The sequence below is a fragment of the Aphelocoma coerulescens genome, chromosome 3, assembly GCF_041296385.1.
Source record: "Aphelocoma coerulescens isolate FSJ_1873_10779 chromosome 3, UR_Acoe_1.0, whole genome shotgun sequence".
NCBI lineage: Eukaryota > Metazoa > Chordata > Aves > Passeriformes > Corvidae > Aphelocoma > Aphelocoma coerulescens.
In genome coordinates, this window is record NC_091016.1 from 20316278 (window position 1) to 20340743 (window position 24466).

A 24466-nucleotide genomic window follows, 5' to 3' on the forward strand; every position below is an offset into this window, starting at 1 on the left:
TCAGGGGTCTAGGACAGCATCCAACAGAGATTGGGGGAGGACTGTCCTTGCTTGGACCATTGTAAAAAATTGTATGTTGTGGTTTTCCTTTAATGAGTGGTGCTGAAAGGAAAGTAAGTGCCTTGAGATGCCTCATGGCATTGCAGTTGAGAGGAGGAACTTCTCATGCCATGGAGTCAGGATGTATGGATATCATCTGCTAAAATCCCATTGCCTACTCTGTGTGCACATAGCACACTGCTGCTCTTGTCTGAGTGGTGTGTCAAGGTTTACCCCAGGTGACAGACCCACGAGCTGAAATACCCTTTCTTGTTAGAGCTGCAGTCGAGAACATGTCTGCAGTCAGCCAGGCAGATGAGATTTCCAGTGGGTCTCTGGTTATAGTGGTGATGAACAGCAAGAGGGTGATGCTGGAGCAGTCCCAGGGACACCTGCTTGCCTTCCAGTGTTCGTGCTGTAGCCCTGGTGCCTCTGGAGATGTGGAGGTGTGATTGTGAGTCAGTGATCCTCAGAAGATGCAGCTAATGCTCTTTGCATCTTAAGCACTGTCGTGCTGCCTTGGTGTTGGGGAAAGAGGTGCCTACACGGTGACATTGCTTTTTTTTGAAGGAGCAGCATCTGCTCTACAGCACAGGAGGACCTCAAGTGAAAAGGAGTTTGGGGCTGAAAGCCATGAAGAGTTTCCCTGCTCTTTGCTAGACTTGTTTTTACAATTTTGGCATTGGGGATTATTTGTTAATTGATACTGAGGAGAAGAGCTGTGAGGAGGCAGGATCAGCATCCACGTGAAACATCAGTTTGGCAGGCCCCTGCTTGCATGGATGTGGCCCTGCCACTGTTTCCTCTAGAGGCTGGGGGTTACAGGGCTTGAATATCAACAAACCTCCTCTTGGTAAATATGTGGTTTAGGTGTTTGTTTGTTTGTTTGTTTGTGGTCGGTTGTTTTGGTTGTTTTTTTTTGTCAAAAGATGGTGATAAACAATCTGTGTAGCTTGTCAAGTATTTGGGCAAAGAGCAAGGCAGGTTCCATCTATAAGCCTGTAGAGATAGGAGAGAGATGCCTTTTATCTGGTAAACCTTTTGGTGAATATTTATATACCTCCTTCCACACAGAGAGTATTTTCCGGTGGTTCGCCGTGCTCAGGGGGATGCAGCTGGTGAGCACTGTCCATACCTGATGGAGCCAGGACTGCTGCCCAGGTCTGAATCTGATGGACAGCTCTCTGCAGCACGAGGATGTGTGTCTGCAGTGAGCCTGAGCCACCAGCACCAGCCAAGTGGCTCTGGTTTGGTTGCTCCTTGGACTTCACTCACCGGGCTGGTGGGGGACTGTGGTGGGGTGGTGGTAAAGGATAAGGCTGGATCATGGAAGGCATTCCATTTCCAACCTGCATTTCTGTAATCCAGCCCTGAAACACGGGGGGCTGGAAACTTACTGTCTTTTACAAAGTAGCTCCAATACTTCAAAACATAGGAATTATTTCCCTTCCTTTATTCTTGCCTAGATAAAATCCTGCAAGTCAAATTAGAAACATTAGAAAGGTGCAGAAAAGATGATAGACCAAAAACTAATCTCAGAACCATATGAACCTGTTTTGAGCTGCAGAGTAAGAAGAGCCTGGTTGCCTCTTTTCACTGACTCTGGAGGGATTTTTCTCTAGATCTTCAGTAAAAGTTACACCTACATTTCATTCTAACACTTGCCTCACTGTTAATGTGAAATACTAACCTCCAAAGGCCGTTTAGCATTTTAGAGTGTCCTGAATTAGTCCTTGCTAGGAGAAATGGCACAGTCTGTTCTGGCTTGTTTTAAAGCTGGATATTGGTTCTGGGGCATTTCCAGCTCCAGCTGTGGCAGGCTTTCCCCTAACCCATGACACTTAATTTCAGACCTGGGCTGGACTTCTACTGCCTGTCTTTGCTAAGCAGAGGGTGCAAGCAAACATAATCTCTTTTGATCAGTGTCTACTTTTAGTGTCTCCCAAGGTGGGTGGAAGTGTGGTTTCACATTACTCGTGACCCAAAGAAGTAGTCACCCTGTTTACTGCCTGTTGCATTGGATATGTCAGTATCTGGATGACTTCAGGGTGTGCCCGGGTTCGGCTTGCTGTTGCAATACCCACCCAGAATCCTTGTGTTACGTGTTCAGGGCAGCAAACTGGAGGAGTAAGTACCTTGCTGGGAAGATGAAAGAGGGAAACTAACCCCCAGGAGCTGAACTGAATGAGGCATGAAGTGCTCAGCTGAAGTACCAGATAAAGTAGCAGATAACACAGCGTGGAGCAGTGGTTTGCTGATCAGGGGAGTTCCTGCTGCTCCCTGGGGGTAATAGTCTCAAAACTATGAAAGGGAAGGACCAAAAAAAAGCCAGTTGGGCATGATTGGGGTGCTGGGGAAGGGGGTCTGGGAGAGGTGCAGGAAAAGGATCAGGGTGTAAGTCTGTCACTGAGATGACGGATAGAGCCAGTTGGGAGGATGCTCCCTGTTAGTACCTAGGTGGCTAAATCATCCTGCCTGCCACCATGGCTGTTTATTAATTAACAGTAAGATTCTTGATTAGTATCTTACAGGCCGTGCTCAGTTTTAGCATGAAAAGATGAGTATGAGGAAGATCAGGTTAAAAAAAAAAGCCTGGAGAGATGCAGCAGCTGAGAGATTTTTGTTAAAGGCAGCGGCTTCAGCTACAGTTGCAGAGCTGCATCTTTTTCTCAGCTGGGGCTCTCCGTGGCTTGATTTTTCTCTATTGATAGCAAGGTATTTCCTCTTCTCAGAAAGCCCCTGTGACTTAAATAGAACCACAGACTTGCATGCTTTGTAAGTCCTTTTCATCTGGAGTAAGACAAGGAGCATCCATCCATAAATTGGTATTACTGCCCCAATACTGGCAGGAGGAGGCCAGCTGGCTACTGTGGGCTCCCAGGAGCTTCTCCATGAAGGTTGGGTTTCTGCTCTGATATTTAGCCCCAAAAACCCTTTAGAAGGATTTTACTGTTCAGGTGTACAGCTGCCCCATCCTTCAGCCATGTACATTTCTGTTTCTGTAGCATCTGTTTTCCCAAAAAAATCTGGCTCTGTGTGCAGAGCTTTTAGCTGATCTGTCAGGTCAGTGATTATAGAATTGTTTTTTACTTTCCTATTTAATATTTTTTCTTTAAGTTGCAAGAACTGGCAGGCTCAAAAAAATAGGTTCTTTTTTAGTAAATTTGTGAAGAAACCTTTGAGAGGAGCAAGAGGTTCTTTACCTTGCTTAAGTTTCAACATACCAAATTTAGTATCAAGAATGACTAGCACAGGGGTGCTTACATTGTTAGGTGCATCAAAACCACATTCATTAGGTTTTCAGATTTTGGAAAAGTGGGACTAATCCATTTTATAGCTCGGCATTGAGCAAGATCCTTTTCCAGGGTGGTGTGAAGTTAAATGAGTATGGGTCTATATCTAAAGAAAGGGAAAGGTGCTTTGGCTTCTTACCTAGAAACATGTTAAAGAAAAGATTGCTGATCAGTTTGCTGGTGCCTGGGCAGATCCCTAAATTCACAGCTCTGTTTAACGAGTGTTAAAATCAGGTTTACAGCATGTGGAGGACAAATGGGAATGGGGCTTTACAGAAGGGGTTTTGGAGGTGCTATCCCAGCCTGCCAGATGGGTGCTTCCATAGTGTATAATGAGAGTTTGGGGACCATTTTCTCAATTTTGGGAGCATCAACTTTCCATGCAGGCAATGGAACTGTGTGCAGATGTTGTGCATCAGCTGTGCAGTGGTGCATGCCTACATGCAGTCACTGCACTGTGCTGCAACTTGGGGGATATTAAATTGGAAAGGACTGTAACAGCCTGGTCCTGGATTTTTTAATTTGCTGTGTTTCTTTGTTGCAGGTGAATGGAAAAGGGTCATTGTGGTGTGTTGACCCAAAATACAAACCTAATCTTGTCCAAGCACTGAAAAAACAGCCCTTTTCCTCAGCACTTGCATTTTATACTCCGCCGGCGTCACCACCCAGGTAGGTGAATGTTCTCATCCGAGCAGGACATGTGGTTATGTTGCTCCAGGTAGCAGAGGGTGTTGAAGTGCTGTTATCTGCTGCCACCTGAGAGCAGAATTTGAGTGGGCCTTAGGTGAGACCAGCTGGATGAGGTGGGGAGATGCAATGAGCTCAGGCTTCTCAGCACATCTGGGGTGTGTCCAAGTCTCCTATTAACTGTGGGAGAGTTTAAAAGAAGGTCAGGGGTGTGCTGGCTGCTTTCTGGAGAGCCTAATTTCTCCAAGAGGGCAAGCAGTCCTAGGAACTGGAACAAAATCCTCTTTCAAGCACAGTCTGTCAGGACTGGCCTAGGGTGGTACCTGACGCTGCTCTTTGGAGGAGGTGGGTGTCTTGTCCTGGATGTCACATGTCTGGATATGAAATGTATCTATTCTGTGCTGTTGTGAAAAACAATCAACTTTTCCACTGTCTGAAGTGCTGAGAGAGGCTGCTTGCACAGGGTTGTTTTTCTCTGAGGCTGTTTAAGAGCATTTTGCAGCAGGGATGGAAAAGACAGCCTTTGCCATAAATGCTCTCTGAGGTGGGGCATGCAAGACTTCTGAAACCAGGTCTTCCTTACCAACACAGTTTTAAGATTGGGCAATAGATTCTGGAGAATTCGAAGTCAACCTCGTGTGTCCTGAGTAGAGGAAGAGGAGCAGTAGCTGGGTCAGCCTGTGGAGGCAGGGGGACAGAAAGCAGAGGAGCACGTTGGGTGAGCCCCGTTCTGAGGGAGGCATGTGGCTGGTTTGTCTAGTTCAGGAAAGAATTTGGTTGAGATAAGAGGTAATTAAGGTGTCTGTACGCTGCCCTGTGCCTTAACCTTACTGCAGGGAGTTTTCTTAACAAGCAGGAGGAACTGGGGTTCCTGGAGCAGAATGTAAGACTGGTATCTCTGAGCAGATGTTTCTCAGGGTCCAACAGCACAGTGACTCTGGGAGCTGGCACCCCTGTGCAAGCCTCAGGGGCTGAAGGGTTTTGTGTGGCATGGGCTTGTCCCATGTGACTTGTAACCCACAAGATAAAACCAGTTGTCTCTGGTCTCTCTCCAACCCAGGGACATCCTGGGATGGAACAAGCCAGGCAGAAGTATCCTGTTTTTCAGCTTTCTCTTGGAATTGGGAGCATTACTAAAATAACCCTGAAACATTTAAGTATTAAGAAATAGTCAGATTGGAAAGTATGAGATGACTGGCAGTATTTCTTGGGGTTTATGGGAATAAAGATTATTGAAACGACTAATTGGGCTCTAGAGGATAATGCTTTTACAGGCTTTAATGTCTCTGTGTAGGGGTATGGACTTCTGGTTTTGGGTACAGCTCAAGTGAAGGTTTGATCCTTGAAAGCTTTAATACTCTGTCTGTGTTAGTACAGCCAGAGTTCAAAATGTAGAGAATGATACAGATGGGAAGGGACCTCTGGACATTGTCTGGTCTGCCAGAGGTGCAGAGGATAGAAACAGACTCAGCCTAGGGCAGGGTGTTCACAGCCTTGACCAGTTAAGCTTTTAAGATCTCCAGGGTCTCCAAGATTAGTCCAGCTGAAGTTGTGTTAAGTGTGGTTTGCTTAGCTTGGATAAATGCAACATACTGAACTTTGGTGTAAGGAAGGAGACTTTTCATCTGCATGCTGAAGTATTTGGAAGATGAGGATTTTAATTTGAAGCTGTTGTTTTTGGTAACTTTTTTTTTTTCTTTACTGAAGGACTAGTCATACTTGCCAACAATTACAAGGAAATCCTGGATCTAATGAAGCCACATGGCAAAATTCCCACCGACTTCAACACAGGAAGGGTTTTGCAGTGCTTGTATTTATGAGTACAAGAAAATAAGAAACAACATATTAAGATACCAAACTGCTCCCTAATGAAAGCTGGTTTATTTTCCTTCAATAATAAAAAACATTTATGTGACTTTCCATCACCCACAGAAAAACAGATTTCCACCCCCCTCCCCCCCTCCCTCCTTCCATGCTTGGATTTGATTTAAATTCTGGCCTAATTTTGGGGAAGGGCCCCCAAGGATCTGCCTTGTTGTACAGAGAGAGGAAGCTTGGAGGTACAGCTGGAGAGAGGCTGGAAGTACTGTCCAAATTTATCCACAGAGTGATCCTAGAATTCGGCTGTGACAGTCTCTGAATTTTTCTGTGGGAAGGCTGGTGTTCATGATTGTTTTACAGTGTGTTTGTGGGGAGTATGCCTATCATTCAGCATGATTTTAAAATAAAATTTAAGCTGTTACTTGGAGCAGAAGCTTTCCAAAACTGTAATCTGTGTCTAGTGACACTGAAATTTTTATTATCATAGATGATTGGCATCCCTGATGCATCTTATTTCTGCACAGCTTGTTCAACAAGTCATTGTGAAGCCCCTGGCTGCATTCTGGTTCTAGTGCTACATGAATTACAGCCCTGGGGAGAGCCACAGCCCTCATCTTGCAGATACCTTATGCATGGCTTGTCTTAATCAATACCAGGCATTAATTTGCTCTAGGGGAGCTCTGTGTGGACATGATTTTTGAAGGATCCAAGACAAAAGGATGAAGATGTTTAGCATCTCTTTGTACAATGGATCTGTGGGCTGCAAAGCCAGCCATTTTGGGTTGGACCATTGCTTTCCTTTTATTTTAATTTTTTTTTTCCCACCCATTTTTGGATCTGTTCCCTTTGTGCTCCATGGTTGGCTACGAGAAAAGATACCAGACAGTGAACCCTAGTTTTGCACATTCTTCCTGTTCAGCTGAGGTTTCCCTTGCAGGTTGGGCTTGAAAATTCTGTCACCACCCTTTAGATTGTTCTAGCAGCACTATAAAAGACGCACACTGCTGTATTTCATGCAATTTTAATAGTGTGTACTATTTTTGTTGGAGTCACTTCTAAATGCTCGCTAATATATTTATAATAAACTGAATAATTAGGGCTGGGTGTGTAGCAGAGAAAAAAACATGTGGAAGCTTTAACTTGCCCTTTATTTCGAGAGGGATTTAGGGAAACTTTGTCAGGTGCAAAGCTGGTCTGATTATGAAAAACCACCCTGGATAGCATCACCACAACAGTTGAGCTTCAGATAACTTCAAAATCAGCAGGTGTCTTGGTTTGTTGTTGGTTTCTTTTATTTTTGCCTATTACTTTTTGTTTTTGTTAATTGCCCACCACTGTTTGGAAAAGCAAATTAACACTGCTGGTCCTTACCTGTCCTCTGAGCATCCCTGTATGAGCTAATGTTTTGCTCACATGTGGGTTTTATGTACTAAAAAATACATCTTTGTTTAAAATCCTCTAGGCACAAATACAAATGTGTAAGTCAATACCTCTTGCCAGCAAGATTTTTGTTAAATATTCGTGTTTGGAGGTGTTTTCCAAATGCTGGTGATGGCTTAAATAGTGCTACACAAACTATGAACCAGTGTCAAGCCCTCTACTGAGGGCAGCAATTGCTTGCCTTCCTGTGGTGAATAGGGTTGGTTTTGTTTTTACCCTTCTGTGATCATAATATTGTGTCTGCTGTACTTTGTACAAATCATTTGCCTAATCAGGGCTTGGCTTTGAGCTGTTGAATTTCTTTTTCAGTAGGTCGTCATCCCCTCACTACCTGACTTCAGTCCTTCAGCAGAATCATGGCCGATCTCTGAAAGGTAAACTTTGAATTTTCTTTCACTCTCCTCCCCTGGTTTTGGTCACAAGCAGGTGCTGCAGCCCAGCTGATGTTGTCTCTGTCCCTGCTCTGAAGGGTCTGCTAGATGACAAAAATCTCAGATGTAGTACAATGCTTGTGTATTATATCAGCTACTCGTGTATTAATTTTAAATCCATAAGGTGAATTTCAAGGTGTAATTGGGGCCATCTTGTTCTGACAGCAAAATAGTCAGCACATGCATCACTCCCAAGTATGACCTACTTAATGAATAGTTCAGTAGAAAATTAATCTGAAAGCTGCATGTTCTGTAAAAGTTTTATTGGAGACCTAGAACTGAGAACCAAAGGTAGCAAATGTTAGAGTGTAAAACTTGTGGTACCAAGAGGGAGTTAGAAAGTGTGCTGGGGATTGCAGCATTTCTTTTGAAGGAGCCAGTTGAGCACAGCTCCTGCACCTCACTAATAAAGCTGAATATATTGAAGCATTGTCTTAGACAAAAGTGATAATTTCGGTTTTTAAGTGCTGAAAAGTGAACAGTACTCAATTTTTAAAGAGTTGAATCTAACCAAATGTGTTGCAGGGGAGTGTTGTTAAAGCTCTTTCAGAAGGATAGTGAAAGGCACTGCCCAAGTGGCACCTGAGCAGACACCCAGCTCCCTTTTTTTGCTGGCTCAGTAGGCTTAGAGGTGAGAAGGTTGCTTTTAGTTTTTGGCCAGAAACCGGCAACTTTGGTTATGCAGCAAAGCCAAGGCATTTTAGAGACCATGCAGCTGCCTGGCCCACAGGTGATGATCACCATGCACCCAGATGGAGGTTCTGGGGTGGCAGGGAAGCATCCTTGGCTGGCTGGCTGCTGCAGGGCTGATGGATCTGCGATTCACAGGGCTTGTTGGAGAACACAAGAAATCCCTCTCCTCCTAATGATTTTGCTGGTGTGCCAGTCTGATGTTGCATCTTCCAATTAGCTACACCAGAGGAGCTAAAATAATGATGGTATCTGGTATCATTTTGTTTCTGCATGTGGGGGAGCCTGTTCAGTGTTTCTCTGGCATTAGAGGCAGGCCATTCATGTTCCTGGGGTCCCACAGGGCAGCTCTTGTGCAGATGAACAGAATTCCTTGGAATAAGGTGCTTCCTTAGCCGTTCTGCTGGAGAAGCATAAGTTTGGGAAATACTGCTCTGTTGAGAAGAGCAATCACAAGTGAAGCCAAAGCACATTATCAGTGACACAGAGCACAGCTAAGAATGCACTGCAGAAGTGCCTCTCCTCTTTCTTTGGGAGTATTAAGGTGCAGAAATATTCTCTGTACGTAGTAATCCTGCATTGCATTAATGCCTCCAATTGCTTGTCATTTTAACAAGGTGGTGCTTATATACCAACAGCAGATGATAAAATAAAATGTCTGAGATAGAAAGTAAGGAATGGGAATGTTTCACTTTCTGATTACACTGGTGGAGCAAAGTAATTCTTCATGCTTTATTTTTCGACTTCTTTTTGTCAGTTGGGTGCACATAACCAATGAATTCAGGGGCTTTTTGTCTGTCAAAGAAAGCCAAAGCAGAAGGAAAAAAAAAATCACATCAGTACAGTGGGGTAAACCCTAAAGCATGCTGGATTTAAAATGAAAGACATGGAAAACAAGGGGGGAGAATGTGTATGTTTTATAACCCGTGTTGGAAACAGCAGCTCAGCCCCCTTCCCATATTGGTACAACATTCCCAAGGTGTCATGTTCTTCAGATTTCTCTATGACCATGGATGAAATTAGGGAGGATTATTAAAATAAGGAAGCCATGCTGGCAACTCTGCAGTCCCCCTCCCAGTACTACCGTCCCCTTAAATTCAGTAATACAGTTAATGCCTGTAATGTGGGGAGGAAAACAAATGCCATCAAAAATGATATTGCTGGTGTTTCACTTTAACAGTTCCCCCCACAGTTCCAGTTCAGCAGAACTGAGAGCCCGTTCTGCTTGCTGCTGGTCCCTTTCAGCACATTGTCTTCCAGCCCTGTTCTCCGCTCACTGCTCATACATATGTACATACCTACCTACACCTCAGATGTGATCTTTTGCTCTCAGGCACCCAAGTTCTTGTGAGGGCTCACTGTCTCTTTGCTCCTGTTTTGCCTGGTTAGTCCACTCTGCATATTTCTGTCCTGTGTAAGGAGTGTTTATCATCCATTGCAGAAGTGAGCCAAGGAAGACCTTGGATTTCCTCTTCCTTGAAGGGCATGTGCATGTCCTGAAAAGAGTGTGAAAGGTGTGCTTGTTTCTTTTCCCTTTCACCTGGTCTGGTTAGAGATGTCAGTCTTTGCCCTGTTATTCTCAAGGTGCCTTTCAGAAATGTGAGCAATCTGCTGTGCAAAGGATGGCATTTTGCAGCAGTGCTTCTCACTGCAGCTGACAGTGCCACAGTTCACCTCAACCTTTCTACATGCCTATTTATTATTTAGATCCCCCTGCTTTCTAGACTGAGCAGTTCAGTGCCCTTTCCCCCCTTGTAGTCTCAATTTCTTCTGTTTGACTTATTAGTGTGGAAAATTCTGCTGGAGGAGGGAGGTGTGCTGAATTAGTGCTGCATTAATGGGCACGGCTGTTCCCAGCCTTGCACATTCACACAGCCAGGGTATGGAGCTGCTGAGGTGCTTTGCTGTGCCATGTGTCTAATCTTTCTCTCCCAACTGGTACAAACAAAAGGCACTTGTTAAGTATAGCAACAGCATTGTCACTTGAATGTCTAATTGTGTCACTGATTCTTGGCTTCAGTGAGTGCAATGTGAGAATTCAGCCTTTGAATGTCATAGTTAAGGTATGAGACTGATCTGGAACAGTACTGAGCTGTACAGGGGTCATGCTTTGTCTGAGTTTGTACATTCCCCCCACCTCTGCTTTTTGTTGTAGGCCAGTACAGGCAAATATATATATGTGTGTGTATATATATATATATGTATTTGTATATTTTAGAGACCTCATCTTGTCAGTTCTAAAATTTTGCTGCTTCTGCTTTACAGAATCTGATATTGATGCTGCTACTGCAATGATGCTGTTAAATACTTCCATTCAACAAGGGATGCTGGACTGTAAGCATAAGCCATTTTACTCATTTTTATCCCCTACTCAATAGCTAAATACTTTCTCTATAAAAGTTCAAGAAACAAGTATGGTTTGGTTTCCAAACAGTAAGAGCAGTCAAGAAGTAATTCTGGTTTAATTTTTCTTTCAGCTAGCATTGCAAGAGTTTTTTTAGAAGCCACCTTCTTTTTCTTTTCCCAGTTAATTTTGATGGTTTTCTGCAAAGTTCTATCCCTGCCCTCTCTGTGCTAGATGGTAAGAAGAGTTTCTTGGCTACTTCTCTGTTCCTGTAGCTATTGGTTGTGATTAGCTGAAGACTGTTGTCCCCTGTGGATGACAGCAAACAGGCACATTTGTGACTTTCAGTGCTGGCATTCAGCTTCCCTTGCAGCCAGCCAGGCAGGCACAGTGTGCTTGTGGTGCAGGTGATCTCACTGGAGCGTTTGCCTACTGACACTGATGCTTTTTCCTGGTCTTAAAATCAAGAGTCATACACGGTTAGAAGGGGAAAAGGGATTTTACCTTGGTGTTTATTTTAAGGATCCTTAGGTGTACACATCCAGGTCATATACATCGAGATGCACCCCGCCGAGTCTATCTCTGTGTCTCTCTCCCCCCAACATTGGGTATAACATTATAGGTGTTACTAATTAGCATATCTATCAAAGATTCCCCAATGAGAGGCTCAAGTGAGCCCCCTTCCCCAAGGAACCTTCCCCTGGATGGTTCTATCTTGGTTTACAGAATGTGTTCTGGAGAGGACCTTGGGGTCTGGGGCACACTGATCTCTGGCTACGAAGCTTCTAAAATGTTTAGTCTCTTAGGTTAACAAACAAGTCCAAGAATGTAGGCAAAAAGCACTAGGAATACAGAAGTTGTAAAAAGGTATAACAGGAGTAAAAAAGAAAAGGCAAAAATCTTCATGGCATCAACACATCTTGTTTTCCATAGGCGAGAAACCTCAGCCTCTGAAGGCACCCAAGAAGAGGAGCTACGGCAGCGCGTTCAATCCTCCCAGCTCCATAAATCTGCAGGAGAACGACTCCACAGCCACCAACATTGATCCGAACGAGGATCACAACTACAGCGCCAGCAGCATGGGCTCCCAGCGCTGCGCCTCCAGGTCCAGCGTGTCTTCCCTGTCCTCCCTGGACGAGGTGTACGAGTTCATCTCCAAGACCAGCCACGACGGCAGCGATGGCAGCGAGGGGTTTCACAGCGAGGTGGATACAGATGTGGACTATGAAGATGATCCTCTGGGAGACAGTGGCTATGCATCCCAGCCTTGTGGAGATACCTCTGAGGAAAGTCAGCCCAGCAAGAAAGTACTCGAGGAGCTGTGTCAGGAAATCGATGAGGAGCTGAAGGAAGCAGCAGGGTCTCTGCTCCACCTTGCTGGCATCCAAACGTGCTTGAGTTCCTTAATAAGTACTGCAAAGACCCACTGTCACAAGCAAAGGAAAAAATAATATGTTTGTCAGTGTTGAATATATACATATATTTTTTTTAATTGTGGCAATACTCTTCTACTTTTGCCCTTCACAAGGGAGATCAAAGCCATAAGAGGACTCACTGCTTTTTTTTTTTTTAATTTTTGGCGCAAACTATAATTTAGCCATTTATTTTTAAATCACCACCTAAAAAGAAATTATTTAATCTTCTCAAATTAGAAGATATGCATGACTTGTGAAAACCTGAAAGCATACTTCTTAATGATCACTTTTTAATTTTTTTTTCTTTTCAATAGTTGACTTTATTTTTTTTCAGAGATATGTTTGTTCAGATGCACACTGTGGATCATATTTACATCTCTGCTGGCCCCATTTGCAGAGGTGAATTTTGTTCTGTCTAAGGGCTCTGACTTCCATGTAAAGGATTCAAATTCATTTTGCAATAAGAGAATCTCTTTATAGTTCCTAGACATCCTTCAGCCAAAAAATGTTTTGTGGTATGTTGAACTTTATCTCTCTTTTTCTTATTTTTCTTTTAAAATCAGTGGTGATTGCTTACATCTTCCTGTAGATGATGCCTTTTTTTTAAATTTTAATTTTCTGTTCAAAAATGGGTAAGCAGTTCTGTTGGAGTGGGTTTTAACAGTACTGTACATACAAGGATGCCTTAAGTATGTTGCAGAATTGTAAACAGCTATCCAAGGTCATCTTTCCTGTTGCTGAAGAGGTAGCATGATGTGCCATAAACGTTCTCACCAACGTGAAGCTACTGCTTCCACCAGGTGTTGGGCAAGCTGGGTGAAAATTAGGAGCAGAGCCACTTAGGAAACCAATGCCCACTGTTGCAAACAGTGCTGGATTCAGCCAAAAGTTAACCTTTCCCTAAGGGAGTATTTTCCTGGCTATTTGAATGCCTTTCTTTAGACTAGTGTGGGTTTTTTTGCCCCTTTTTTTTGTTGTTTTTGGTTTTTTTCCTTATTTGTCAGTCTCTTCATGAATCCTGTCCTAAACTGTCTGCTTCCAATGCAAACACAGCCATGCTGCTGAAGGTCTGTTGCTCTGAGGGCCCATTCCAGTGCCTCTTGAAGACAACGGTGGTGCTCCCGCTGACTCAATGGCTGTTGGATCAAGCCTGAAATATTCGAGGTTCTTTGTGTTTTGGAATTTAAAGCACAAACACTAGGAGAGAAAAAAAAAAGTTGGCTTTTTTGTTTGTTTTTTTGTTTTTTCCAATTCAGTTTTAAGAATGATTTGTTTTATTTCTTGAAAGGGAAGGAAAATACTCTGCTTCATTCCTGCTTTGTGTGAGCACCTGTTAGCCTACACCTATAACAGGCAGGCAACGTGTGTGCAGACGTGTGTGTGTCTTCTGGCTATCACAAGTGCTGCATTAGCCAATTAGATCTGATATTGGATGTGTTACTGATGGGTAGTAGGGGTAAAACTCACTATTTAAAGGAAAATTAAGTACCAATGCAGTGGTTCTTAGGATTTCAGGAGCTGAAGATGTGAATGCTTGGTGGAACTGCTTTTTGCTCATGGGTTGCTTTTGAACTCTCATGGAAAACTGTGAAGGGCAGAGCTTGTGTCAGTGTGAAAAGGAGGATTCAGATACACAGAAATACTGTGAGCAGCCTGAGGTTTTGCTCAGTGCCATGATTTCAGTTTTACACTGTTGAAGAGGGGTGCTGCCTGGCTCCTGCTGAAGTGGTTGCAGCTTTCTGTAGCTTCCAAAGCTGGATCAAGGTCCAGGTATTCTGGAAGCTGTGGTCATAGTCGGCTCCATGGTTTGATTTGGTTCTGAATTATTTTTTGCCTCAGATAAAATATGAGGAGGTTAATACTTACCGGGAGTGTGTCTGTGCTGCTGTTAACCCTGCAGTTGGTGACAATGACTTCAGCATACCTGAAGGATTGGGATGCTAACAATCCATTTAATCACTATATGCAATGACCAGTGAAAACCAGTTACTAATCAGCAGTTAGCAGAGAAAGCTGCATCCCATCCATCCTTACAGCCTGGGAGAACTGGAATTGTGGAAGGGGGGAGCAGCCTTTCCCTGGGACACAGAGCGGTGCGGCAGGGCCCTGCTCTTCCTGCTTTGCTGTCTTCCCTCTCTGCTTCCAAAGGGGAAGGCAGATGAGCTCTGCCCCTGCCCTGTCCCACCGTGTTGTCCCAGGCCCCTGCCCACATGTTTGGCAGCAAAGGCCGACAGCTCAGTTGTGGAGCACCTCTCTTGGCAGTGGGAGAAGAGCTGCCCTTCCTTTCTCTTACATATCTGTTGGGTTTGGGTTTGTTTGCCACCTCAGTTAGAGACCCTGGTGTATATAGTATAAATGGAGTATAATTAAAAGTTATTTTGATTGTTGGGCTTTGGGTTTTTTTTTTTTAGTGACATATGTAAAATGTTGATGCCAATGGTTGACTCAGATAAATTTTGGCAAGAAAAGTATTAATGAACCACATTCAGTTCCTTAAATACAGTGAAGAAGTGTATGAGACCTGTGTACACAGTGGGTTGCTCTGTTCAGGGTAAATCTGATGTGATTACTGTACAAACCTACAATGGCTTTTCAGGTTCCAATCCTAAATTACTGATCTGCAGAAGTCACATCAAATGCTTTGAAATCCAACTGTAAAATGAAAGTTTTGTGGTTTGCAACTTTTCATCAGCCTGAAAAGTACAAGCTTTAATTAAAGCAAAGTATACTCATACACGTTAATAATGGTGTGGTCAAAATATTTATTGAAAAGAAAAGGTAGAATATTTTAAATGTTGCACCTGCTATTTTATCTTAAAGCACATTCTTCACACCTAACTGCCAGTGCCATTATCAAGTCTGTTTTATAAATGTACATTTCTTCAAACTAAAAAGTGCATAATTAAAAGTATTATGTTACTGCCATATAGTGATATAAAACATTTTATAATTGCCAATTCATTGTAACTATTATTTATTTAAAAGTGAATTGTAAGAATGCTTTCTGATCAAATGAACCAGAGTTGTTTTTAAACCATTCCCGTTAGCTTGTTTCTAATGTAGCATAAGCAATGTCCTTGGGTTTGTTTAGAATAATTTTGCCAGTAGGTGACCAATTCTAACCCTTTTCCCTCTGGTTTAGTCCTTTACCTGTTTTAAAGACAATTTACAAAAGTTTAGTTTTTTGTATGCTAATCTCTGTTAATTAAAATGTTTATAAATTTTATTTTTACCAAAGAGATGCAATTCATTATGACAAAATATTGCAGAATAAACTTTGTTTTATAACATTTGTGACTTTTCTGCCCACATTTTTCATTCAGATGATCAAAGGGGCTTTTCTAAAATAAACAGCATTGCAAACAGAAAGCGCTGTGTTCTCTCTTTGTCTGCAGACCCTGGCTCTGGTCTCGGATGGTGCTGACTATTCCACCTTCCCATTTAAACTTCTTCCACAAGACTGGACTAGTGTAAAAAGCTCAGTGTGTGATTCATGTGGGTTGGTTAAGATGTTTGCATGCATGTGGAAGTCATCTGTGAAATACTTATCAAAGTCCATAGCAGGATTTGCTTAGAGTCACATTCATCCATAGCTGTCCCCTGAAGGTTGAAGAGCATCGTATTAAGGCCAAGATTTCACCCTTTAGCCTGGAACCTAAGGAATGTTTTGACATCTTGGGTATTGTTGAAACACTACTGCGTAACTTCTGCCCTCCTGGGAAAAGCACTTGTTTAAACAGAAATAACTTTAATTTTTGCTGATGAAACACCTGTGATTATTTGCTGTTCTGTGTCTGTATTGCTGTGGCCAAGTTGCTTGGATGTGACTCAAAGATCAACAGCCTATTTACAGGACAGGTAGTTTAAAAAATGAGTCCCTGGATAAAGCAGCATAGGTCTTGTTTGGGGTTTTTTTCAGTGTTTACTTTCTCTAGATAGTGATTTATGATGCCTGTTGGTTCTTTGTACAGAAGACCTTATGGAAAGCACACAGGTGGGAATGACCCCTCTTACTAGCAGGAATAATATTCCCCATCCCATTTTATACCTCAGCTTGCTGCTCCTGGGCCAGCTTTTTTCTCAAATGCACACATATGGCATGTGCCCTTCCAGTGCCTGAGAGGCAGAAGCACCAGAGGAAAACAAGATATGACATGATGTTTATTAAAAGCAAACTTTGGTCCATCTCTTGTATTTTTATTTGTTTAACCCACTGGAGTCATCAAGTTGAGCTTGCTCTAGGATCTGATGACAATACAACTTTCTCAGTACTTGAAGTGATAACAGTAGATGTTAACAAAGACTTGGTTTATTGCCATATCTAACAAAATTTAAACCACACATTACAGAATATATGTGCACTATTAATATATTTGATTTAGTGTTCATCTTAACAGACTACTAAGAGAACAACTGCTCTAATTAGTTTGGACAAAATCACAGCCATGTATCATATGTTAATGATACCTTTCTAATTGTTATTCACTATATTATGCTGAGAACCTTGAGTTCATTGTTAAATTTCCCAAGAGTGTTTTCCTCTGTTATGACTTTGCTGGAAATTACCCTCTGTATGGAGCCACAACTCTCAAAATAAAGCATTAACTGAAGTAATTATGCACTTACACCAGCTGTATTTTAAGGACAGTTGTTGAAGAAATACCTAATAGATTACATTTATTTGGAAAAAATGGTTGTCTAAATTTGATACGGACTATGGTTACTCTTTCAGAGGTTTTGAGGTTACAGGTACCTGCAAGTGTTCTTATTTTGAGTAGTCAGAGTGAATACATGTAGCTTAGAGATAATTACATAGTAGTCCAGCAATGCTGTTACTGTGAACTTTCCCAGCATATTTAACCATAAAAATCTTCCTTGTTTTTACCCGTGAGGGTTGTTCTCATACCTGGGAAGCAATACCACCTCTGCTTGAATTTTCGGTCTTCAGCTTGGTTGGGTTTTTTTTTTCCTCCCCTTTCCTCCAGAAGGCTCCCCTGAAAGCTGCCTGCTCTTACTGTTGTAAACTACTTAGTGCTGACATAAAATTACTACCTACCCTCTGCCAGGGTTCGTTTAAACAGCTCTTCATTAAACAGCAGCATGTTTATTTTCCTATTGCATCAGTACAAAAGCAATCATTTCCCTCCTTAGACTCTTGACTTGTTAAACAAACCAGAATTATTTGTTTTCCGTTTGGAAGACATGATCTTCGTTCCTCTTAACCACTTTTCTGTACCTCAGTTCCAGGCTGAAGTCAGCCTGCTGGCACATGCCTGAGAAGAGTGAAAACCACTCTTCTAGAGTGCTTTATTTGAAACCTGGCCTTCATATTTCCCTGCCTTTGCAGCACGCTTGCCTGCATGGCCTTCACCTGGTCACATGTGCTGGACTAATCCTATTACCAACTAATATGTCCCTATCTTTGTTCTCCTCCATCACTGACAAATGGTGAGGCCCCAGTCAGCAGGAAGTTTGGTAGTTCATGACCTGGAGGTTGATTTAATGAGATCTGTCACAATCTTTGTGATCCCTCCTGGTGACCTTCCTGCTCACCAGGAGAGACTTTTTGGCACAGCCTGCCCAAAATAAAGAAAGAAGGACCTGTCTGTGCTCTTTCAATGTTCAGAGAAGGACATCCAGTTTCCTAAACCTAGGTATGTCTACCTGAGTGTTGCTCTTCTGCTGGTTGCCATAACCTCCATTTCCTTGATACCTTGACTCTCCAAGTGCTAGTGGGCACTGTACGAGGTTGGACTGAATACCCAATTTCTGTATCCATTCCAGAGGTGCTGATAGCAGTTAAGAATCTGGGTATTTTCATACTTAAAAATGCAGGTTGGTTTCTCTCAGACCAACCTCAGATGCTCTGATGTGCTTATGTGCTTTAGAGTTGCCAGGCAGGTGTTCAGAAAAATCTCTGTAGGTGCCTGTACCAACCTTAACACAGCATTGCTTTGAAAAACAGATTTTGCGCCTCAAAGGCTTTTTAAAAATTTAATTAACTTGGTATCTTGGTTCCTTACTAAAATCCAGTAGGTTTTCAGTTGTTAAAAGTGCTAAAATTAGCTCAGCGAACTGAATTTTTGGTTATTTTCAGTAAGGGTACATTTTATTCTTTCTCACTGGCTTTGTGCGTGTTTTCTGAACTGCTGGTGGAGGTTTCCATGCTCTGAATACAGTCAGGCCTCCACAAATAGCAGGCATTTTGCTTTTCTTTTGGCTCTGAGTGATTTAAAGGATGAAAACTCCACCTGTTGAGTTTGGCTGTGATGTGCTGGCCAACACGTCCCGCTGTTCCGCGCAGGCTCTTCCCTGGGTCAGGTGAGGTGTGGGCAGAGCTGAGCCGTTCCGAAAGAGAAGATGTTTCCTTAAATCTCTGGGTATTAGCTTGAGTGCAATCGTGTTGGCTGCTACCTTAAAATATGATGTCACCTTGCCCCAATCACAGCCCATTTTCTGTGAGCGTGATGTGAGCTCCCCAGAGAAGCATCCTCTGAGTGACAGCAGCATCCCGTGCGGCTGTTGCTAAGCGACAAGATTCGGCTTTCAGCAGGATCTAATTTTAAAATATTTAACCCTAGATCTGTCAAGGTTCATTATTTCCAGTGTGCTGGTTAATCCCTACTTGTTGGTGCCCAACTTCACAAATACCCTGCTCCTCGTAGTGGTGCTGTTTTATTTATCACAGATAACGTCTCAGAACGAGGAGAAGCAAAAACGCCTCAGGTAGAGCTTGCTACCAAATTTCATTTTAGCTCTGATCTATACACAGAAATACGGGACACAATTAGAGGTCAAAATCCTGCATTGTTGTTCTGGGAATGTTCCTTTCTTTGCTGGCTTGTGCAAGTGGCTCACCCCTGCTTTCCTTCTAAGGAATGCTGGATTTCAAGTGAATGAGCGCTGGTGGATGGGAAGCTGGCAATAACAATTAAGCTTCCATTTGTAGTAATATTATGTGTCCTCTTGTTTCTTGCTGAATTTCATCTAGGTTAAGAAGCTTGTCATCTTATCTAAAGCCATTTGAAAAAAAATGATGTAATTTTGAAATTTAAGGGGGTTTTAACACCAGAACAATTTAATTCTTTTAAATCATTGCATTTACAGAAAATGATGAAGTTCTACAGAGGATAGTTTTTTGTGCATTTTTTGGGGGGTGGTTGTTTAGTGTAGCTTTTTTTTAAATAGTTATCTACACTTTATTTCTTTCTAAAATGTGGAGGCCTGGAATGCTACTCGGGTATTTTACAAAAAAAAAAGGAAATATTTCTGACCAGCTGTGTCACTCTTTGATTAATTAATACACACCCCTCTAAGTGCACTCAAGTTCACTGCTACCTTCTTAATGTGATATCTCACTCAGCTGAGATAATGCTGCTGTAACTGGTCAGTATCATAACAACAACAACAAAACAAAAAACACTGAGAACGGCACAACCCCTTCCTCCCCCCAAATGCAGGAAAATTTAAAAAAAATTAGATTATTCATATTTTTAAAAATGCTAATAGAGTTCATCTCAGCCTCATAATCACACCTAGGAATCTTCCTTCTCCCATTGTTAGGGTTTAAAACTGATACGTCATTGCTCCTCATGCTGTCTCTCCTTCCCAGTTCATACCAATCCACAAAGGCAAACCTGTCCCTGCCAAGGCACTTTTTTCAGCAGGTGATTTGATTGGGATACTGTCCTGCTGCTTTTCAATCCTCCGGAGGCATCCCCCCTTCCACTGCTCCAAGTTCACTGGCATCTTTGAAGGCAGCACAAACCCGGGAGTACTTGCAAAGTGTGTTCAAAGTATTTCAATGTAACACCTCAATGAAAGACACATCCTAGAAAACGCAAACCTAAAAATACAGGTTGGAGTCAAATGTAAAGCTTTCAATAATTGTAATTCTTCAGCTGTTGCTTAGTTCTGCTGTTTTATGGAGAGGGTATCAGTGAGGATTTGCTGAGGAGGGATTGCAGCAGTTCCTGCTGTTGCACCCAGGGCTGGTATGTGTTGTACCCATGTGGAACGTGAGCTGCAAAGTTCAACTCTGACTTATCACCGGCAGCTGCCTGCTCAGTTTTTCCATCTTCTCGTCCTCAGCAATTTCTTCCTGTACAAAGGCACCGCTCCCCTGGCCATGCACACACCCTATAGATGACTCAAGCTATTTAACCTATGGGCTGGGAAGGGACACGAGAGAGAGAGTCAGAGAGAGAGAGAGAGAGAGAGAGACTTGTTCTCATTTCTATTTTTAAATGCTATGGAAACACCGAATGATGATAATGAACAGAATAATAATTAAACTGTTCTGTGAGGCGCATATCTGTACATACATACACTTTTTTTTTTTACTACTTGGCTTTTTTTTTTTTTTATCAGAACAATCAGGTTTTGATGAGGTGAAAGGTTATTCATAACGAGCAGTTTGTTACAGTCACCATGAGAAATAACGAGCGTGCATTGTGAGCACATATCCTGCTGTTCAGACTTGCCGTTGCTACGATAACAGAAACAAAACACCAGTTTCGGGTGTTTGCAGCTTCCGAGGATGTGGTTTATGTGCTGCTTGTGATAGTCTGATGACTGAAGATGGCTCCCTTCCAATCATTTTTGAATTTTTTCTGTCTCTTAGAAACCCTTTTGTTGTGAGTACTTGTGAGGACATAAGTGATGACAGTGAAGTTTATTTTCCCAAAGCACAGAAAACATCCAGGATAATCTGAAATATGTTCTTTGTTTATTTCTTTACCTGCACCTATTCCCGGGGTCTGTGAGTACAAGTTCTGACTAAACAGAGGGGATGACACGGTTTGAGCAGAGGAGGGAGGACAAATGAGCTTGAGAATAGGACATTTTGAAATCACTGTGATTCTTAAATAAATTAGTTATCTTTGAGAGAGCACCTAGAATTCAACACCCATTGTACCAGCTGCTGAGCACAGGCACAAGGGAAGGACAGCCTCTGTTATACTGCCTATCTTTTGCTATCTGTTCTCCCCCATGGAAACAAAAATGCCATGAGTGTTGGGAGGGATTCCTTTGCTCCACACGTCATGAGCTTGCATTAAGCTCTGCTGCCATAACCTGTACTTATATCCCCATGGGTGTGTTTGCAGGAGGCAGTATTTTGGGGGTCCTGTGGCAACCACCCCACACTGCTTGGGATTCCACTCCCATGAGCTCTCTCGCTCCAAACTTCTGACAAGAGGACCAGTCCCTTGCAATTACTGAGTCAGTGCTGTGGAAGCCTCACGACACCACGCTGCAGTGACACGTCTTTGGGCTGCAGTGCTGGGACAACCTTGCTTTCCAGGGAGAGGTGAGAATTAAGGATGTGCTTGTGAGGAAACAGAACAATAAAGACATTTTTTCACAGCTGATGTTTGGGGAAGTAGCACTGCAGCTGCCATGGCAAATCAAAAGGATGAATCTGAGAATTTCCTGCGAGAGAGTTAAAAAACCTCAACCAACAAACAAGCTAACTTTTGTCACCTGTGTTTTTGGGGAAATTTGCTGAAGCTGTTTGCTGAGTACCACCATGGGACACTGATAAATTACAACATTAACATTATAGGGACCCTGGGATCCATGAGAAACTGGGCAATAGACAGTACCACTTTAAAACACAAGAGGCTGGCCTGATGCTTAAATACACTGAAGTAGGGCTGTTCTGATGAGCCTAAAAATCCTGCAGCCAGATCTCAGCTTTAAAGCAGAAAAAGCAGGCAGCTTTTATTCGCTCCTTTCACTTGTTTCAAGCAACTGGCATTCCCTCCTATGATAAATGCCCTATATGATGTACACTTGGATCTTGCCACTCTGCGGGGATGCAGGCAAATAAATTCTGTGCTCTTCCACTCCAAGTGCCTGCTGCCCAGTCAGGAGCACTGCTGTTGTCAGTGGGGAAGCAATTTATTCTGCCACAACTAGGCACTGTAATTCCCTGAGCTCCGTTTCCCAGCTTTCAGCTGTGAAACCTCTCTGCCAGCATTCACTGCACCAGAGAGAAGGGGAAAACTGCATCACAAAAGCATCTTTGAAGGCAGCACAAACTCGGGAGTACTTGCAAAGTGTGTTCAAAGTATTTCAGTGTTAACACCTCAGTGAAAGACACATCCTGGAAAATGCAGCCCAAAAAATACAGGTTGGAGTCAAATGTAAAGGCTTTCAAATAATTTTCCTGTACAAAATTAACTGCACTGACATATAAGGACATACCATGGAAAGCATGCTGCTTTTAATCCTGATGTGCAGCAACTGCAAACCCCATTTGCTTTGCTAGAAACTTCTGTAGGGGATGCAAAATGGAGTGGAAGGAGAAGTGTATCTGCTCTAATTGTTAAAAACTAGAGCTTCCTTATTTCTTATTCCAGGATTGCTGTTTAAGCTCTTCTGGTCAAGCAGAACAGCAGCAAGATCATTTGGATGAACGATGACTCTGTGTGTTTTGCTTATTTCTCCTTTTTTACTTCCTAAAAATGCACAGTGCTGTTGTTGGCAATATGGATCATCTCCTCCAACGTTAAGCCTTCCTTTGGAGATACAAACATATTTGCTAATCTGGCCCCCATGTCATATTTAGGGCTCATCAACTCCACTACTGTGATGAGCAAAGGAATAGCGCACACACACACCATCAAAGCCTCAAGATGAAGGAAAAAAATTAGCTTCCATTGCAGGCACCTTCTATCCACTCCTACTTAATGGGAGCAAAGACAAAAGGAGGTAACAAAACGATGATTTATCACCTCTAGCACTACCCACTACTGAGGAACAGCTATGAAGACACCGTGCTGAAATCAAGTGGGAAAAAAATGATACCATGGAAACTGAACAAAAGTAATAATTTGCTGCTACATCTCTGTCCTAGACCAGGAAGCCCTTAACCTGCAAATCGCCAGATGCTCAGCATATACTGGTAAAGTCTCATCACATTTTTGCCTTATTACACTTTTCCTTACACATCTGTTTCCAGGCATGTTCAGAAGCAAAATTCTGCATTGCTTGAGTACCTGGCAGGACCAAATACACCTTTTATGATGTTTTCAGTTTCTGCTTGAAGTGTACTGACGCTATATACACGCTTAAATGTTTGGCAAATCTGAGGATAAAGAAGCAAATAGGAGGTAAGTAGCAGAGCCTCAGCAATCTCTAAAGGATGGCTGAACACTGGAGAAGCTCAAAGGTGGCTCCAAAACAGAGACCTGCACACTGGAGAGAAGAGAGCAGAGAAGGGCCCCCCCCGGAAAACGCTGGTGCAGATACCCAGAAACACAGAATCACAGAGTTGTTAGGATTGGAAGGGACCTCTGGAAACCATCCAGTCCAACCCCCTGCCAAGGCAGGGTCACCTGGAGCAGCTGATACAGAAACGTGTCCAGGTGGGGTTTGAATGTCACCACGGAGGGGGACCCCACAACCTCCCTGGGCAGCTGTCCCAGTGCTCTGCCACCCTCAGTGTAAAGAAGTTCTTCCTCATGCTGAGGTGGAATTTGTGTTTTCGTTTACAGCCATTCTTCCTTGTCCTAACACTGGGCACCACTGAGAAGAGTCTGGCACCATCCCCTTGGCACTTCGAGATATTTATATGCATTGATGAGATCCCCTCTGAATGATGCCCGAGACTGTGGAATTCGAGTTTCTGCAGCTTGAGAGGGCATTGCACGACCCGGGATCTACCCGTGTACTCCTTCCTTAGGATATAATGGATATACTCAATATCTCCTTCAATTAGTGCATGAAGGCTGGAGGCTGTAGGGAGATCCAAGCGCTGGCAGTGACACCCACTGCGAGCCATGGGAAGTGTCTGAACCGCCTTTTGTTTCCTTGAGTCCCCTACGGGCCCGCAAGAAACCGCGGCTGCCTCAGTTTCTGTGCGTGTCGCACGTCCCGGGGCTCCCCCTGGCGACAGCGCTGCCCAGGCGGAGACCCGCGGGACCGGCGGGGGCACGGTGCCCAGGCAGGGACGGCGCCGGGGCACCGGATCATCGCTCGCCGCTTTTCGCATCGCGATCATCACGACATGAACCCCTGGCCCCGGCCCCGCTCCGGGGCGAAGCTTTTTGGGCGGGGCGGCGCCCCGTAGCCCGGAGGCCGCGCGCGGCCCCGCAGCCGTCGCCATGGCAACGGCCGGTGACAGCGAGCGCCTCGCCGCTGTCACGTGACCAGGTCCTCCCGGCAGCCCCGCCCCCTCCCGCCGCCATCTTGAAGTTGCGTCAAGATGGTGGCGCCGGCGGCTTAAAGCTCCGCCCCCCCGCCCCGCGGACGGCGCCTCTACGTCATCACGTTCCCGCCGCCCTGAACCCGGAAGTGCGT

General features: G+C 43.6%; 1 protein-coding gene across 5 annotated transcripts in view; it reads left to right on the plus strand.

Moving 5' to 3' along the window:
* FOXN2 (forkhead box N2) overlaps nt 1–15529 on the plus strand; it is a 30391-nt gene extending 14862 nt beyond the window's left edge. For 3 of the 5 annotated variants that reach the window (XM_069009353.1, XM_069009354.1, XM_069009355.1), the window contains exons 3-6: nt 3877–4001; nt 7590–7654; nt 10667–10735; nt 11679–15529. In XM_069009353.1, the coding sequence (XP_068865454.1) occupies nt 3877–4001; nt 7590–7654; nt 10667–10735; nt 11679–12196 (777 nt within the window). In that variant the 3' untranslated portion in view covers nt 12197–15529. Of the gene's footprint in view, nt 1–3876; nt 4002–7589; nt 7655–10666; nt 10736–10878; nt 10983–11678 lie in introns of all 5 variants that reach the window. The other 2 variants (XM_069009357.1, XM_069009356.1) reach the window with 2 other exon arrangements.
* Nucleotides 15530–24466: the final 8937 nt, after the last annotated feature.